Source organism: Diabrotica undecimpunctata, chromosome 1 (assembly GCF_040954645.1).
Source record: "Diabrotica undecimpunctata isolate CICGRU chromosome 1, icDiaUnde3, whole genome shotgun sequence".
NCBI lineage: Eukaryota > Metazoa > Arthropoda > Insecta > Coleoptera > Chrysomelidae > Diabrotica > Diabrotica undecimpunctata.
The window spans coordinates 16,146,016-16,166,253 of NC_092803.1; the positions used below are offsets into that span (position 1 = coordinate 16,146,016).

The 20,238-nt window shown below is 35.5% G+C and overlaps 1 protein-coding gene across 1 annotated transcript in view; it reads right to left on the reverse strand.

Annotated features, from left to right (window-relative positions):
- The window catches only part of LOC140445311 (TWiK family of potassium channels protein 7), a 213,027-nt gene that overhangs the window by 156,494 nt on the left and 36,295 nt on the right, over window positions 1-20,238 (reverse strand). The window contains exon 2 of the mRNA XM_072537280.1: window positions 2,490-2,708. Coding sequence (XP_072393381.1) covers window positions 2,490-2,651 — 162 coding nt within the window. The 5' untranslated portion in view covers window positions 2,652-2,708. The remainder of the gene's footprint in view (window positions 1-2,489; window positions 2,709-20,238) is intronic.

Here is a 20,238-nt window from a genome sequence, read left to right on the forward strand (position 1 = left end):
TAAAAACGGAGATACAGAATATAAAAATTCAACAATTGATTCCTTTTTAAGTAATTTAACAGCTGATTAGAACACAGATTATTCGTTATGGAAGGCAACAAAAAGAATGAAGAGACCAGTTATTCAGTCTCCTCCTATTAGGATGGAAAATGACAACTAGGCTAGAAGTAACGAACAGAAAGCAGAACGATTTGCAGATCATTTAGAAAGCACGTTCAAATTCAACGACAACGATAGGAAAAACCATTCCAAACCGAAGAGAGAATAACGTTGAAATCATTTAGAGAAGTATTAACAGAGAAAAAAAAATATAAATCCTAAAACAGCTTCAGGATATGATCTCATAACAGGAGAACTATTAATAAATCTACCAAAAAAGCCATAGTTAAGCTGACACACCTAATAAATGCTGCTTTTAGATTAAGATAGGTTCCCACACTCTGGAAAGCAGCCGACGTCATTATGATCGTCAAGCCAGGTAAACTTCCTAATGAAGTGACATCCTATCGACCAATATCACTCCTTCCGGTGATGTGAAAACTATTTGAAAAACTTATATTGAAAAGATTAAAACCAATAAAAAAAAGAAAAAATCTTATACCAAATTATCAATTTGGTTTCAGAAATAAACATTCCACTATAGATCAAGTTCACAGAATAACGAATATAATAGAAAAAACATTAGAAGAAAAGAACCTTCTCTACAATCTTTTTGGACGTAACACAGGCGTTTGATGAAGCCGGGCATGAGGATTTAAACTATAAACTAAGAACGTTAATGCCTAAACAGTATTCAGTAATCTTAAAAACATACAGAAATCAAAGCTGGCGTGCCACAAGGGAGTGTATTAGGTCCGGTCTTGTACCTATTGTATACGTGTGACATTTCAGAGCTAGAACAAAATACTATTGCCACCTTCGCGGATGATACAGCCATACTAGCGATAGGAGACACTGGTGAAGGAGCGACCTGATAAGTTGCAACTATCAGTAAGTACAATACATACCTGGACCAGAAAATGGCGAATAAAATTAAGTGAAACTAAATCTGCAAACATTAACTGTACAAATAAAAAAATAGAAAATTTCCCAGTTAGAATAAATGATACCCAAGTTCCTTATGCAACATCAGCAAAATACTTGGGCATCACCCTAGACACGAGGCTGCGCTGAAAAGTCCATGTCAAAAAGAAAAGGGGTGGGCTTGATATTATATATGAGAAATTGTATTGGCTGATTGGAAAAATTCAAAATTATCCGTTCATAATAAATTATCCATTTACAAGCACGTACTGAGGCCAGTATGGGTATATAGGTGTCAACTCTGGGGCTGTACCAAAGCTGGTAATCTACATATCCAGAGATTTCAAAACAAAGTACTAAGGATGCTCCTTGGTATATCCGTAACAGCAACCTCCACCAGGACCTGGGTATGGAAACTGTGATCGAAATAATCAAGAGAACAGCAGCAAGTCACGAGCAGAGGCTGCATAGTCATGTGAAGGTCGAGGCAATCCAGCTTCTTGACAACACTGAACTAAAGAGAAGACTCATAAGGACAAAACCATTTGAGTTAGTGTAAATGTGTAACAGTTTAGTGTAAAGCAGTTTATAGTGCTATGATGTTATTGCATGTTAGTTGTAGTGCATTAGTTGATAGATAAAATAAGAGTAAGCCATACGGTAAGCCCTTAGATTTAAGAATTTGCTGTTTATTAAGTTAGGTCAGAAAATAACTGATAATTGGTCATTTGTGACCAGATAGCAGTATACAAACACCGTACAGGTGTTATATTGATATATTAGATGTTCATTTGTAATACTCCATTTAAGGTTGTTTTTTTAAATATTGCTTTTAATTATATGAGTTTAATATGCTATATAGTAAATTAAAAATAAATTCCCTGCTAGTAATACGGTTCTTGGTAGTAAAACTCATAGGGACAGCTAAATTATATGATAACAAGAGATCACGATTATGAGTCACTTCATTATTTCATTGCTCTAGTATAGCTATTGTTATATTTTCTCAATACCGGTGGGTACTTGTAAAATTCTTAAATTCACAGTATTTTTAGCGACAGACTCTAGTAATATACATATTTTGTGAGAGCCGCTTTGTAAATTTCCTTAAAATTTTGTTTTATTACTCCGCCTCGATTACGAAAAGTATATAGCTAAAATGTTAAATGTTAACTTCTAGTATGCTAAGAGAAATATCCTGAAAACAAATTTAAATTATTGTTTTACAGTTTTTGTATCTATGTACTTTTATTTACTTTTGTTTGTATGTATATTTTTTGACGAAATCTACCTTACAAACTAGTCTACCTTTCTGGATAATAAATGTATTTATATACAGAAATAACAGTAACCCTTAAGAACAACTATATAAATGTATACCAAATTATTCACAACCAAAAAATAAATCAAATCACATTTATTGACTTAATGCTATTATATATTAACTATGATAGATTGTCACTCACCAGTCCTCCTGCCAACGTATACACCATCAGGATCAGCAGCAACCCGAGGTGCTGAAACACATTTTTCAACCGCAGTTTCTTCCACCAATTCCGAACTCTCGATTTTACGTCCATCGTCGAACTGATGTACACTCTGGTGCGGGTCTGGACCAAATTCTCCATGTCGATGATTTATATTTAGAACTAAGTACTTAATTAATGAGCTAAACAAAATTCTCCCTGAAATAAATGACAGAGTATATTGTTTTAATTCCTGTGTTTTTCTAAGTGGGATAATGTATGTAAAATGGAATCCACCTGTTTTATTGGAACCTATTTTATTCGAGTTACGAAGTATCTTTTTATAAAATTAACTCAATATTTAATTAATCTTAAATAAGTTAATTGAAATAAGATTATAGTGATTTCTGATAAGTAAGAAAACGTCTTTTTTGGTTTTATGCTGCATTCCCACGTAGCCAGAAACTACTTAACTTTATAAAAAGTAATGATGTATCGATACAGTAAATATACCGTTGAATTTTAAAATTCTATCAATATTTTCATATCGACATTCAACTTCCGATGTATCGGCACACTTCAATATTTGGGATTCATTGGGGATTATGAATAAAAATGAAAATTTAGTTTATACTCCAAATTTTGTAATAAATGCTCTATGTGGTATGAATAAAAAACAGAAGTAGATATCCGGCTTGAGTAGGTACTCTTATGTACAGTTTGTTGTGAGAATGTTCTCATTTTTGGTACGAATAAAAATATCTTTATGCTCTTTAGGATGAGAATCTACTCCATAAATTTGGAGTCTAATATTTACCAGACTTCAGTTTCATCGTGGCAAAGCTATGGCTAAGTTCATGTTTAATTTGCGTTTAAAAAGATATTATAAACCAAGAAGTACGTGTGATCGTGACTTTAAAGTATTATATCGATTTAATAAAGAAAATGTTAAGTGGCTTTCAGAAAACTTTTTGAGTGAAGAATCAGAAGAAACAAGAGGTGGGGCTATATGTAACTTTAATAAAATGAAAATATTTTTAAAATATTTACGTGATCCGGAATTAGGAATCACGAATAAAATGCATCTGGATCTTCATCTTTAATTAATATAGCTTCTACTTCATCTAATACAACACAAGAATCTGAACCGAACTCAACTCTTAAAATACCTTCGACGTCAAAAAGTCCTTTTATTACCTCATTCGACATACGGGGTTTTCCTAAGGCCGCATACAGAAAAAATTCAAATCGTAGACAGAAATCAAAGAAAAGTCTCATTTTAACTAGTACAACAACAATTAAACACCTTTCTTATAAAAAGGAAATTAAGAAAACCCCCACAACAACAGCAGTCAAGAAAGCGAAACGAAATATTTGTGAAGCTTTAAGCCCAAAAAGGCTGTCAAAAGGACCCTCCCAGAAAAAAGACCAAGCCGGCTGACTCTTTAGATGATGAATTAAGTTCTCCTATGATGCAGTAATAAAATACTGAACTTCTTACGCAATTGCTGAAAATACTGAAATTTTAAAAGACTCTTTTGTGTTATGAAATTTGAGAAGAACATCCATTATGTAGCTAAAATTTTGGAAATTGTGAACTTTCATGAATTTTAAATTTTATATTTAAGGAGTACGAAAGGTTAAAATTCATAAAATTTATTTAACTTTTCAGATATTCCTGATATTCATATGGGTTTGAAATCTGATTTTGTTATGTTATTTCCAGCACCTATATAGACAGAAAACAAACGACTATCTTGCTATTATAGATTTGGTTTGGAGTTAAACAATTTTATTGTTTGGTAACTTGAAGAAATAATAAATATTTTTTATATTTATTCATTGTTCTTAACACGCTTCATTGTGAACTACCTTGTGTTTCAAACTGTACCACCGGTGGTACACATTGAAACAAATTCAGTATTGCATATTTCTGAAAATTTTCAAGTTACTATTTTTACTTTACTCTAAATAACTATCAAATTTTATAGACAAATGTACACAGGCAACAGAACTCTAAACGCAGATTTTTTCGAAGATTCATTCCGCTAGAGTACATTGCCTAAAAAATGTGTCCTTATACCCGTCTCCCCTAAATATCAAAATCCAACAAATGAACTGGCTCATTGGCAAAAACTCAAAATGAACACCAGAGAACAAGCTGATAGTGCATAAAACGGTACTGAAACCCATCTAGACATACGGCATAGAATTCTGGGATATGCAAAATCTTCAAATGCACATGCAATGTGCATGTGTCATAACACATCTTACGGCATCTTACAAACATATCAGTCCAAAATGCTGAGAATTGTGGCATAATATGCTCCTTGGTATACATCCAATCAAACTGTAGAATACACCTGAGAATACCGTACATAAAAGATAGTATACAAGAATGAATATGTAGCAAAATACAGAAATAAAAACTTACCATGATAATGAACTAATCAACGCCCTTGTCAATGCTCCAGCAAGAATTAGAAGACTGAAGCGACAATGGCCAGAAGATCAGGTTCTGGCAAATCAAGGTGAATCAACCACAATGTATTTAATACTCAGAATGTACCGAGTAGATCGTAAATAAACAATTTAATAAAAAAAAACGTTTAAGAAATCACAAGTTCAACAGTAGATGTAATTAGCTCTAGGTTATGTACGAGTGACGCATTTATGTATGATTGTGAAGTACGGGCTGTTATACGATTTCTTAGTGCTAAAGGCGTAAAACCGATCGATATTCATCGTGAGATCGTTGAAGTTTACGGACAAAACATTATGAGTGATGGAATGGTAAGGAAATGGGTGAGAGCATTTAAAGATGGCCGCACAAATGTGCATGATGAAGAACGGAGTGGGCGTCCTTCGGTCGTTAATGAAAATTTGGTGCAGAAAGTGGACGAAAAGGTGAGAGAAAACAGACGCTTTTCAATTTCATCATTGTCCGACTGCTTTCCTCAGTATTCTCGTAGTGTTTTGTATCGCATGGTTACCGAGAACTTGAATTACCGGAAATTGTGTTCACGTTGGGTTCCAAAAATGTTGACGGATTTGCACAAAACCCAACGTTTTGGCAGTGCATTGACTTTCCTTGAGCGGTACCACAGTGAAGGTGAAGATTTTTTAGACCAAATTGTTACTGGTGACGAAACGTGGGTGGCCTACGTCACACCAGAATCGAAACAACAATCCATGGAATGGGGACATTCATCATCACCCAAAAGAGTGAAGTTTAAGCAAACAATTTCTGCCCGGAAAATCATGTGCACAGTTTTTTGGGACAGAAAAGGAGTATTGCTAGTGGAGTTTCTGCCTCGTAATGAAACAATCAATACAGCGTCTTATTGTGAGACATCGAAAAATCTGCGTCGTGCAATCCAGAACAAAAGACGTGGCAAGTTGAGTAAGGGTATCGTTTTGCTGCATGACAATGCCCGTCCACATGTGGCTAATCAGACCAAAGATCTCATCAAATCGTTTAAATGGGAAACTCTAGATCATCCTCCATACAGCCGTGATCTGGCGCCCAGCGACTACCATTTGTTCCAGCACTTGAAGAAACACCTGGGCGGTCAGCGTCTTCAAGACGATAACGAAGTCAAAACATTTGTGATGCAGTGGTTAACAAGTCAGGCGGCAGAATTTTATCAGGAGGGTATTCAAAAACTGGTGCCACGTTATGACAAGTGCCTCAATATTCACGGAAATTATGTAGAAAAGTAGATTAAGGTACAGGCTTTCATGTAAAAATAAAATTATTGCCATATCTTTGCACGTCTTTTTTTAATTCCAAAACGGTACTTACTTAAAAAACACATACTCGTAGTTACGTGTGACGCATTTGTAAAAATTTAAATATTTTCTTAACATAACTACTTCAACAAACATCACATTGTTTTGTTTTATTTTCATATAACAGTAGCCCTCCAAATTGACAAAAATTTCTAATTTCCTATTAAAAAGAAAGTTATTTCAAAATAAGCCAATGTGATTCGTCCAAATCAAAACCAATAAATATAAATCGATAACACCCAAAACTTGCTATTAGTGAAATAAATTTGGGGCAAGTTTTTTACTCACCTTGTCATTAAAACTAGTTTTAAGTTCTTACATTTTTATTGGTGAATAAATAATCTTGGGTACGACTGTGTTATGACTAACGAATAGCTGCTGAATGTATTGTTTTTTGTAGGTGTGTGAGTAAAGCTGAAATATTATTTGATAAAACGGTAAACCAATAAAAAACGAACTTGCCTTCAAGGCGTGTTATTTATATATTATATTATAATATAAAATTATAATTTAAAATTATAGACAAGGATCCAACACAAGGATTTTTTATGAAAAATATATCGTTGGGTTACAGACACAATACATTAAGTAAAAATACAACACTGGGGTGCAAAATTAACCGGACACTCAGATTTTTTTTGTTTTTTGTTGGTGTTTGATCAAAACTTGTTTAATTTGTTTGAATTATATTTTATGTCTTATTAGTGATAACGTTTTTTTCTTATTTGATTCTTAAATAAGAAGATTAATTCATATTGCTGAGGAAAATTGTTAGATTTAGAGCTTTTTATTGCTTCATTTCTTGACCTACAGGGAGATTAGGTATACACATTAAGGAAAAACATAAACAAACAAACAAATGGATGTCTTTACTTGTATTTTCCCGTTTTTCTGACGAACGATAACAAAAAACCGTAAATGGTTTTTTGTGGATGTTCAATTGAACAAGTTATCTGAATAGATCATTGAATGAATTCCTCTACTTTGAGTGGTCTAGTTGAAGATGTCGACTAGTCGTTCGTTTTGTTTCAAACTTTACAAGGATCAAGTAATGCGTAACCAAACTTTATTTTGCTGACAGTTAATACTTTAGCGGTTGTAGCCGTACTTATTGTACCAAATTTTTTTTAAGTTGTTTTAGAATCATATATAAATTTTCTATCGGGAGAAACATGTACGAGCGATCTCTATCTATGTATACAGCCCTTGCTGTCCAATTTTGGACATAGGCCTCCTCTTCCTTCTTCCACATCTCTCTATTGTAGGCAGTTTGTATCCACTTCGGGCCTGCGTGTTTCTTCAAGTCATCTGACCATCTCATTTGTGGCCTTCCTCTTTTTCGTTTGTAACTATATGGTCTCCAGTGTTTAATCATCTTATTCCATCTGTCGTAATTCTGTCTTATGGTATGTCCAGCAAACTTCCACTTAAGTTTTGCTATCTGCGTTAATATATCGGTCACTTTTGTTTTGTTGCGGATTCAAGTATTTCTTTTCTTATCTGATAGCCTGATGTTCAGCATTTGCCTTTCCATGGCTCTTTGGGTCTTTACTATTTTTTCCATATTTTCCTTTGTAAACGTCCAAACATCATATTGTATACTTCGTAGAAATAGATAATCTAAAACACACAAATGAAATAGCAATAGTTATATATAACGAAAGACACGGTATAAAACGTAGTCCTACTCTCAGATAGGATATTAAACCCAGATGAAGATATAGACCAAATGAAATCATCCCTCCAACATCATCGGAGGAGATATATGAACTAATCAAAAACAATTCGCCAAGGAAAGCACCTGGACCAGACCAGATTAGAAATAGGGCTCTGACACACTTATCGGCGAGAGCCATAGTATTTCTAACAAACATAGTCAATGCGATGTTATCCAAGCCATTATGATACTAAAGCCAGAAAAGAACAGCACGTTCCCGCAAAACTACAGACCGATAAGCTTACTTCCAGCCATCAGCAAGATCGTAGAGATAGTCATCCTCGGCAGACTCCAAACAGAAATAGATAGGCTAGGAATAATACCAGAGGCGCAGTTTGATTTCTGGTCAGAACCCTTCAGCAAACTACAAGTACTCAGACTAATAGAGTACATAGCAGCTGGATTAAATGACAAACAATACACAGGGGCAGCCTTCCTGGATGCAAGCAAAGCTTTTGATAGAGTCTGGCATAAAGGGCTAATTTACAAAATGAGATGCTATGCATAAAATGGGACAATGATGAGACAAATATCTTCGTACTCGAGCAACCGGACCTTCAGAGTTCGAATAGGACAAGTCCTGTCTGACCTGACGGAGGCTGGAGTGTCACAGTGCCACCTCGTTTCGGGGCAGGTTGCCGCAGGGTCGGAACACGTTGCCGCAAACTCTTTTTATTAATTTAATAGACTAATTTTAAACTATTTTTATTTTTTAATAAAAAATACAAAAAGAAGATATTATTTAATAAACACCAAGTTATTTATCATTATCTATTCCTAAATATCGTCCTTATTTAAACAAAGAATACATGAAAAATCACTGTTAACTTACTCAGCGCATTCTGTTGTATTGATGACACGTAACACGCTGGATCAAGTTTACACCAGGGTAACTGTTTTTAAAGGGGTCAAAACGGAAAAGGCAAGAAAAGTCTTCGTTGTTTGTAGAATCAGCAGACATTTGATGATATTTGTAAGCTAAGACTTTTTTTTGGAACTTGTTTGCTTTTGTTTGCTTGAAATAATTTTTTTCTTGATGGAATCTTCTCGAATTGCTCTTATCTAAGAGCTTCTTTGAGAAGAGTATCTGTCTATATTGCCTTTTGGACGGATTTGTAATCCAGGAATCACAGGCCGAGTTGACATATATTTTGAGAGGTCCGTAAACCGACCTCTCCAATGGCTGCAATTTATGTGAACAGTATTGAGAAAAAGACAATACTGTCACGACATATTGTTTTAGGAAATCTAAAGCATCAATGGACAAGTGAGAGTCATGGTTATCTAGCAATAGCAGAACAAATTTTTTCTGGGAACACTTAACATGCTTAACAAAATGTTTACGCTATTCTAAAAAATGTGCTGCTGCTATTCACCCCGAAGGATTTGCATTTAAAATTAAAATGAAATTTAGGAAATATTAAATATGGAGGTATGCTTTTTCCTAAAGCTAAAACTGCAACGGCCAAAGTTGAGCCTCTTTCTTGGGAGATAATTCGTCCAATTTATTTAAATCCTCTTCTGGCTGCAATTCTATCCGGTTTTTGAACTGTAGTAATTCCAGTTTCATCGATATTATGTATTGTTGAAATTAAATTTGAGACGATTTGAAACGGTGCTCAGGTTTCAAAAAAAATTGTTGATATTAATTTTATTCAAACTTATAGCTCTTACCAAACTTGTGGCTTCTGGTTTTCGTATCGATAATGTTCTGTGTCATTTCGTAAAACAAGTGAACCAGTCTTTGCCAGCAATAAGAAGATAAGAGGCTAGCAGGATTTCTTGTATGTCAGTGAACACCCGAAATGAATTAATCCACGTGAAAATTAAGATGTATACTTATACAAAAAGAGATTTTTTACTTGCTGTGGTTTAGAATAACTTATAATGGGTTCTTGGCATCTCAGCAGACCCCAAGTCATGTTGACTTACTTTTAGGAAAAATCTTCTTAAACTTCTTTCCGGAACATAAAGTATACAAAATACAATGTTGCTGTATGCGCCAACATGCCCCGAAATATTGCGGTGACTAGCCCCAGTCGTATTTTTAAAATTGTTTCTAATTTTTAAGCTAAAGTGTAAATAAATAAACAGTTCTAATAATTGTCTAGTATATTAAATAGTTCAAAATTAAAAATATGTAATATCATTTTCATTTTCAGATTACCAATACAGATATTACAATCATACTGTGAATGTTAAAAGTTACTTTATCTTAATGTATTTTTAATCGAACAAGTGCACTTCGCCCTGTTGCACTGGCATAACTGAGAGTCTCTATAAAGTAGCAGCCGCTCTTTAGGATCACGTAGCCAAATAACAAGCCCCGTTCTCCCCTATTTCAGGTACACCTGAACGAGTAGTCCGTCATCAATCCGTAATCAAACAGACTAATGTATAAAAAAAACGTACAGACATTTAGTAAAAGCGGTAACAACAGATATTATACCGACAAAAAACACAATTGATGGCCTAAGAAAAACTCCGCAATAAGATAAAAACCAAAAAAAATTGCATAACAAATTATTTTTTTATTCAATATTGGTAATTACTATTATAATCAACTACTTTTGTTATTTTTGTACAAAAATATGTTATTTTCTAAACAACAACCGGAAGTTACCGATTTCCCACAGACAAGACCAATATTTGCTCAACATAACGATACATAAAACTAAATATTGGTCCCTTTTTGTGAAAGTGATACACGACCAGAATGAAAACATCAGATTAGGTCGATCCATCATTCTTAAGAGTCCGGCACTTCTTTGAAAGATTTTTTGTAAAGTTTGGAATATGTATATGGTAGATTAAGCAATCTGGACAAAGGCAATCTGAAAAGTTGTGATTTAAGATTCGATATATGTGAAGATGTTAGAGATTTGGTGGAGTGATAAATAAAAGTTTGTTATAAGAACACGTTTAAATATTTCTGTAGAAAAATTATTCATTTAAGAAAATAAACTTTATATACGATTTCTATTAGAAATTTCTCTTCCCTATTCACTTTTATTAGATGTTTTTTATCTTAATCTAATAGTCTAAGATCCCACTGCAAGATCACTAGGTTCACGTGATGTAACGTAGTTAATCAAACTCACATGTTTACATACATTTAAGAACAGGAGAATATGGACTAGTGGCCAGTCAAAAAAAGGCCGCAAATAATTTTAGTTCGATAAATGTCGAGGTCAAAAAGGTCAAGGTTTCGTTAACTGTCACCTCGGGGGAACAAATACGGGTCTATACACCTTCTGTTATCTCCGGGTGCTCTGTAGAGGGCTTCGAATATCGCAGTCAAGAGCTCCTCTACCCAAGTCCATTTACTGGGTATGGACTTGTAAATATTTATCTTCTGATGGTTTGTCTTGAAAAAGACAAGATATTTCTTACATGACAAAGGTACACCAAGTCGAAATAAAGCATCAGAGTATAATTGGAACAGCAGGAAGCAGCGCCCCAAGAGCACTAAGCTCCCGGAGGGCCCGTGAGGGACTGACCTGGCTGACCGGAAAATCGCCAATATTTATATGTGCCGTTCGAGCGATAAATAGGGATTTCCAGGTCAAGAGCCAATGGGAAAATTCGAGGCGGGGCGATGCGCATCGAAATGCGCACTAGTCCACAAACTATGGCATTCGATGACATAACTGTCTTTTTAAACGTGTTTAATCTCATAAATATCTCAAATTGTATTACCTCGATTATTTTTCACACCTGTATTTCTTGTATATATTATTTATACAATATTTGAATCGCCAAACTCTAGTTGTCAGTTAATTTAGTGAAGCTTTATAACAAACATTATGAGTTAATACTTCCATATCTATTATAAGAAAAATTTATTTCTGGCGCCGATCAGTTAGTACAAAACAAACTAGTTGAATCGACTCCTGCATGTTCTATTCTTACTAAAAGGTTTTAACAGCCGGTCGTAAAATATTTTTTTACTTTTGAATTCACGAATTTACGGTCAAAAGAAGATATGGAACATGCAAGAGGAAAAAAGAAGATAAATTACCATGAACCTGGGTAAGTGAAAACAATGACCAAGGTAGAGAAATAAGGACACGCACTGAAATTGCAAGACAAGCATTTATAAAAATGAAAACAATGTTTGTCAATCGAGACCTTCCTCTGGATCTGATGATAAGAGCCTTGATATGCTACGTGTTCTCGACTTTGTTGTATGGAATGGAAAGCTGGACACTAAAAGTGGATAATATAAAGAAGTTGGAATCATTTGAGATGTGGTGCTATAGAAGGATTTTGAAAATACCATGGACCCAACGAGTTACCAATGCAGAAGTGTTAAAAAGGCTACAAAAGGATTGCGAGGTCATAAAGCACATCAAAACAAGAAAGCTGGAATGTTTAGGCCACATTACCAGAGGTGCGAAATATGAGATATTAAGGCTCATAATGCAAGGTAAAATCATCCATAGGAAGACGAAGGATTTCCTGGCTGAGAAACCTAAGAGAGTGGTATAGTTGCAGCTCAGTAGATCTTGTTAGAGCAGCCGCCAATAAGGTACGTATAGCTGTGATGATAGGCAACCTCCGATAGGAGAAGGAACTACAAGAAGAAGAAGGTACCATACCAGAGGAATAGAAAACAAGCATACCAATACCAATAAACAAGAAAGGACTAAAAACCTAACCACATATTTACAGAGAAATAATGCTGCACCAGTTTGTATTAAAATTGCAAACAAAAATCCTATTACATGAGTTAATTAACAGCCTAGGCATACTAGGAAGACGCCAGAACTCGTGGCTGAAAGACCTGAGGAGATAGTTCGACCGCTCATCCGCAGAGATCTTTCGCGCAGCAGTTTCCAAAACTACAATTGCCATTTGGATCGCCAACCTTGAGACGGCGCAATGAGAAGAACAAGAAGGCATATCAGAGAAAGCATAAGGAATCAGGACCCATAGATCTACAACCGACGTGATTTTTTATATTACGACAATTATAGAGAAGTCTATAGAGTTTAACAAACTTCTTTTCCTGTGCTTTGTTGATCTCACAAATGCGGCTGATAATGTCTAACTAAACGACGTAATCCAAATCATGTCGCAGAAAAACGTTAATAGCAAGAATCAAGGGAATTATAAGTAGCAATAAAACAAGAATAAAAGCGGAACATGGACTGACCGTAGAAATAAACATATCGCCGGCATGAATCAGGCAGGGGGATATTCTCAGTCCGAATCTCTTTCTCTTCTATGCGGATGATGCAGATATACAGGATATATTATATGAAGGAACAAATATATGAGACTATAGATCAAAATTTTTATCCTTATACAAAGCATGTTTAAGGACGGTTCTTACATACACAGCGAAAACAAGAGCTAAAACTTTGCTCAAAAAAAGATTGGTGAGAACTACAAAAATGAAAATGTTAAGAACTATAAGAGAAATTTCTCTAAGAGATACAATAAGGAATAAGGATGTATTAAGAGAAACTGGAATCCAGGATGTGGTGAGATAAATACGAGCATGACGCTGCAAATGAAGAAATCATGTTGACAGAATGGACACAACAAAAATCACGAAATAGGTAAAATCACATAAACCCAATATAAAAAGACCACTAGGAAGAGCGCCGAAAAGGTGATCTAACAGCTAGACATCAACAAGATAAAAGCTAGATGATCGAATAGTTAGGACCATGTCGTATAAGAAGAAGAAGAACAAAGCATTTTATACAGTACAACATAAGGCATTGATACAATTACTTAAAAATAAAACATATATACAAGAGGCATCCGAGTAATAAACAATATTTACTATGAACAGGAAGGTGCAGTGCGAATCAATTGCTCTTTATAAAATAAAATAAAGATCAAAAGAGGTGTCCAAAAGGGCTGTTTGTTGACTCCAACATTATTAAATGTCTACTGGGAAGAATTAAGTAAAAGAGTACTTGGGAACGAAACAGTCCCATTACTATCCGATGAAGGATATTGAAAATATCCTGGAATCCAGGTGATATTGACTATTATAATGATAAAATTCTAGGACATGTTATACGTGAAGATAAATATTTACTGCTACAAGATATTATACCTGGACAGATTGGTGGTAAGTGCAGCATAGAAACGAAAAGAATGTCTTGGTTGAGTAACCGTAAGGAATGGTTCGCTTGCAGTTCTATTTAACTGCTCCGAGCAGCTGCCTCCAAGGTCAGAATTACCACGATGATAAAAAACTTTGGTAGTGAAGATGGCACATAACAAAGAGGAATATTAATGATAGGAGGTTGAACGGTTAATTTCATGCTATCTGTGAATGTAGTATTTGTCGTTTTATTATTATATACTAATAATACTTCTTTAAAACATAACCTAACCTCTATTACTCAGTAGTATGCATAGCCCAGAACAAGAAATCTTCCCTTTTGAGCCCTTGTTAATATAAATGATAAAAGATCGTCAACCACTTACTATGGACCACAGTAAAGATGACAAGACTACTTAAAAAGAATAAAAGTGTCCCTAATTCTTAAAAGATACGCTTCTGCTGCGTAAATCATCATCGAAACACTTCTATCCTTAAATGAAATTTGAACATCAGAATAAAAGTACCTATATTGAACTTCGTTAAGTGTTTTCAATAACAGTAATCTAAAAATTGTTCAAATTCACGAGTGTTTTTAATAATACAAGGGATAAATATCACAATAACACAGGTGAAAAAAATTATGACTGATTGTCTACACCATGTAAGTTGGAAAAACTTTTTTATTATATGTAGTTTGCAATAAATTATAGTTTTTCCATTTTTAAAAGGAAAAATAAACGCTTTTCCGTAGGTTTTTATCGCCAACGTCGATTGTAGGAATTGATTTTTTTGAGGAGTGCCGAGGTGTCCGTTAAAAATATTGCGACAAGCTAACCCTTCCGTTTTTATTACCAGTGTTTGGTAATCAACAATTTGAAACATGCATGGTGTGACCATTTTATAGCTAAAGCTTGCGTTGACCGATTTAAATCAACACAGAGGAAAAGAAATCTTGTTTGGGTCGATAAATAATGTTCTTTTGGCAAAACGAGTGCTGAAACTTGAGCCTTGAACTTAACTACTGCATAGTAATGTAATTTATTGATTGGAAATTACATAAAAGAAGAAAGACTTTTGATGAATTTTAATTATAGTTGTTTTAAGTAAATATATTTACAGTCAAGTCTCTTTTTAGGCGGATTATTTTTATGCGATTTTAAAGTTGTTCGGTTTGTATTTTATTAACTATTATTAACTATTATCATTAAATATTAACTATTCATATCCAGATGTCAGTAAAGTGAGCGTTTGCAATTCGGGAATTCCCTTGTTATATGATGTCCCTATTACATCATTGCGAGTTTCGTATTGAAAGGTATAACCTGTTAATGTTTAAAATAATTTTTCTGTTAGCGGTGGTTTCTCTCTCTTTCTCTTTTTTAATATTTTAGTTGGCCCAATCTAGAAAAAAAAACATCAAAGACAATCAGTTTCGTTGGAAACGAAAATTGCAATTTTCATCAATTACAATCACTTAGGAAAAAGAAAAGGATCTACGGCAATTGGAAAACATTTTAATTTGGGAGAATCAACTGTTAGAGCAATTAAAACGAATGAAGTTGCTATAAGAAAATCTATAATTTCTGGTACAAAATTAAGCTCCACATTTTCACCTTACTCAAGGGATGTATTATTAGAAAGAACAGAAAGAGCCATTGCAATTTGGATTCAGGAACTAATTCAAAGAAAAATTCCTGTAAGTGGTTAATTAATCCAGCAAAAGCTCTTCCGTTTTATGAGTTAATGAAACAGTCAGAGTCACCAACTTCCACTTCCCAAGCTGGTAAAGAATTTTCAGCTAGCAAAGGATGGTTAACCGGGTTTGTAAAAAGAAATGCACTTCATAATATTAAGATTACAGGAGAGAGTGCTATAGCAGATGAAGCAGCAGCAAAAATATTTCCACAGGAGCTAGCGAAAATTATTGAAGATGGAGACTATTGTACCGATCAAGTATTTAACGCTGATGAAACGGGACTGTATTGAAAAAAATGCCTAACCATACTTACATCGCAAAGGATGAAAAAACTGTAAGTGGACATGGATGGATGGATGAATGGATGTTGAAACCGCTCTTAATAAATCAATCTCTCAGACCACGTGCTTTGAAAGGCAAAGATTTAAAACAACTGCCAGTGCATTGGATGGCTAACAAGAAAGCCTGAGTGACAACAGCTATTTTTACAGAATGGTTTAATAATTGCTTCGTGCCACAAGTAGAAGCCTATATGTATGAAAAATCTCTCGATTTTAAAGTTTTATTAATTATTGACAATGCAGCAGGTCATTCGCACTTAGAACATCCAAATGTTCAAATAATATTTCTTCTGCTCAGTACAACAAGCCTTATTTAGCCATTAGATCAAGGCATAATTGTTACGTTTAAAAAATATTACATAAATGCAACATCCAAATCTATTGTGAGTAAACTAGAAAATGAGCTCTTAACAGTAAAAGATGTGTGGAAGCAATTTTCTATGTTTTATTGTTTGACTCATGTTGCATCTGCTTCTTCTCAAATAAGACCAAGAACTTTAAATGCCTGTTAGAAAAAGGTTTTGGACCATGACCATGGTATAACTGAGCAAACTTTAGATCTAACTTTAGATGGCGTCGTGTATCTCTCTCTCTCTCTCTCTTGTCGTTTCCTCATTGCTGAGGATCGTGATTTCCTACAATGCGGGCTGTCAATTCTCTCCATCTCTTGCGATTTTGGGCTGCTCTCATGGACTCGGAAAACGTCTCTCCAGTGGCTTTCTGTACTTGATCTGACCATCGGATAGGTGAGCGTCCTCTGCCTCTACGTCCTTCTACGTTTCCGCATACAATTAATCTTTCTAAGTTGTCATTGTCTCTTCTCGCAATGTGGCCAAAAAACTTTAAAACATTTGCAAGACACTGAGAGGAGAGTCTGGTCTGAATGTTTAGCTCTTCGAGAATCGACTAATTGGATCTGTGCTCCGTCCACGAGACGCGTAGCATTCGTCTCCAGCACCACATTTCGAATGCGTCAATCCTTTTCCTATCCTCTGATTTTATTGTCCATGTTTCGGCAGCGTAACTGAAGATTGAAAAAATGAGTGTCCGTACCAGTCTCATTTTGAGTTTTTTGGATAAAGAGCGGTCCTTCCATATTTTTGACAGTCGACTCATCGCGTTCTTAGCCATCCCTATTCTTCTGCGAATTTCCGTATGGGAGGAGGCTGCATTGCTTAAGGAAGATCCTAGATACGTGAACTCGTCTACTTTCTCGAATTGATTTAGGGCGCCTGTTGTTTGGAGGATATTCGCGTGGTCCACAATCATGATTTTTGTTTTCTGATTATTAATCTTGAGCCCACACTTGTTGCTTTCGGTTTCTACTCTCTTTATCAGTCTCGACATCTCCTCTTCAGATGTTGCTATCAGTGTTGTATCGTCTGCGAATCTTAAGTTTGAGATCTTTTTTCCTGCAATGGAGATGCCGCCTCTCCATCCATCGAGTGCGTTCCTCATTATGTATTCTCCATATAAATTGAACAGGTCTGGAGATAGTATGCACCCTTGTCGTACACCTCTGCTGGTTTTGAAGGTATCAGATTGCTGGTTTTCAATTCTTATTTTAACTGAGTTATCTTCGTATAAGTTTTTAATTAATATTGCCAAATGATCTGGAACTCCCATCTCATGAAGAACTGTCCAGAGAACTTCCCACTTCACACAATCAAATGCCTTTTGGTAGTCTAGAAAACAGATTATTATTGGAATTTTAAATTCGCGGGCCTTTTCTATGAGCTGCCGCATATTAAGGATTTGCTCTCTCGTACCCTTCCCTTTGACAAAGCCTGCTTGTTCTTGGGGAATTTGTTTGTCTAAGTATTGTTGCAAACGGCGTTTAATGATTCTTAGTAATATTTTGCTTGGATGGGAAATCAGTGAGATGGTACGATAATTACTACACTTTGTAGTTGTTCCTTTTTTTTGGATTGGTATGCACAATGATGTGCGCCATTCTCTGGGCCACTTTCCGCATCTCCAAATTTTATTACAAAGTTTCCACATTATGTAACATCCTTTGTGTCCCATGTTCTGAAGGAGCTCTCCCGTGATATCATCGCAGCCAGGGGATTTATTCTTCTTGAGGTGAGTTACAGCTTCTTCAATCTCGGACAGCAGAATTTCAGGTTCAGGGTTGTATGCGATGTTTTCGAGGGCCGAAGTGTGGCCTAGATTTACGTGTTCTTCCCTGTAGAGCTCTGAACAATAGTTTTTCCATGTTTCCAACACTCTGTCGATATCACTTATGATAATACCCTGTTTGTCCTCTATTGCATAGTTCTTGGGTTTAAATTCTCTCGCAAGAATTTTCACTTTCCGGAAGAGGTCTTTGGTTTCATTTCGATATCCGTGATTTTCTATTTCTTGACAGATTTCAGAGATGTATTCTTGTTTGTCTTTTCGGCATCTTCGTTGAATATCTCTGGAGAGAGCTTTATATGTCTGTTGATCACAGGGGCCAACTTTAAGTTGCTTTCTTTGTTCAATCACTTTCCACGTGTTTCTGCTGATCCACGGTTTAATGCTATTATTTATAGATGGTTGGCGACATTGGTTCACTGTTGTTACGATGGTTTCTTTAATATCTGTCCAGGCTTCATCCACACTTTGTTCTGCCTGATTGTTCTCTATTCTGGTTAGTGCTGGTTCAATTCTCTCTTTAAAGGTAGCTAATTCGGGGTCCGTTAGCCTAAAAGAACGGGGAGAAGCTTTGCGTATGTTCTTGAAACGTATTCTGTAATCAGCCATCAAGAGCTGGTGATCGCTTCCGCATTCTGCTCCTGGAAATGTTTTTGCGTTGGTAATTGAAGACTTCCATCTCGAACTGATCAGAATAAAGTCTATTTGATTTCTTGTTCTATCTCCAGGTGATTTCCAGGTATAGAGTCTACGCGGATGATGCTTGAAATGCGTGTTCATTACAGAGAATTTCCTTTGGTTGCAGAATTCTAATAGTCGGTCTCCTCGCTCATTCCTATCTCCTAGACCATATGGCCCTACAATCATCTTCATGTGGTCATCTAGATTCGTTCTTCCAAGTTTGGCATTAAAGTCGCCTAGTATCACCACTATGTCTTTGTTTGGTATTTTATCAAGTACACCTTCGAGAGCCATATAAAAGTCTTCTAGTGTTGCTTGTTCTGCCGTGGCTGTCGGGGCATATATTTGTATGATGTGGAGGATGGATGTTGAGCACTTTAGTCTCAGATGTATAATTCTGTCATTAACTGCATCATATCCATTTACGTAGTTCTGGAATGTGGGTGGTATTATAATTGCAACCCCATTGATGCTCTCTGTTTGGTGGCCTGAGAAATAAATGGTATTGCCAGAGGCGCTTCGGAAATGCCCCTTACCCTTCCAGTGAGTTTCACTGATGCCAAGCATAGAAATTCGATAATCAGCCATTTCTCTCTCTATTATATGTAACTTTCCAGGATGTTGGATCAAACCTCGTATATTCCAAGTTCCAAATCTGTTGGTTTTCCGAAAAGAGATTTTATTTAGTGTTCCAGTAGTCCTTTGTGCACCTGCGACCTGGTTCCCTGTCGCATTGAGCCCGGTAGCCCATTTCACATCTCCCACCCCGGACGTGGAAAGACGCCGATTGTCAATCGGTTCGCCTGACTGACCTATTCTAATTTTGTAACACTCCATATTGTAGAAAATTGTCGTGTATCTAGACAATGATAATGATGAGGAAGAAAAGACGTCAGATTTAGCTGCACCTAATTTTGCTACCTGTTTTTAACAACCAATTTTTAACAATTTTAAAGAAGTAGTTTTAACCGATTTTACTTTAGATGCCTCAGCTTGTGCTTCAAGTTCATTTTTGTACGGGGAACAAGTCAATTCAACTGCGTCCTGGGTGCGGAAAACTTTTGATAATTTTGATTTCTTTATGGGCAACGGCGAAATATCCTGAACTGAAATAGTATTTAGGGAATGACACTGCTCTCTTCGTTGGGTGAGAATGTTGGGATTCATGGTTAGAGTTTGATGCTCTATTAAACATCATTGAAGCTGCAAAGTCAGTTTCATTAAAAACATTTTCATCTATAGGCCAAATGCCACTAGCACGAAAAGCGTTCTGTACATTTATTACTGTTGCAGCAAGCCCATAAGCCTCTACA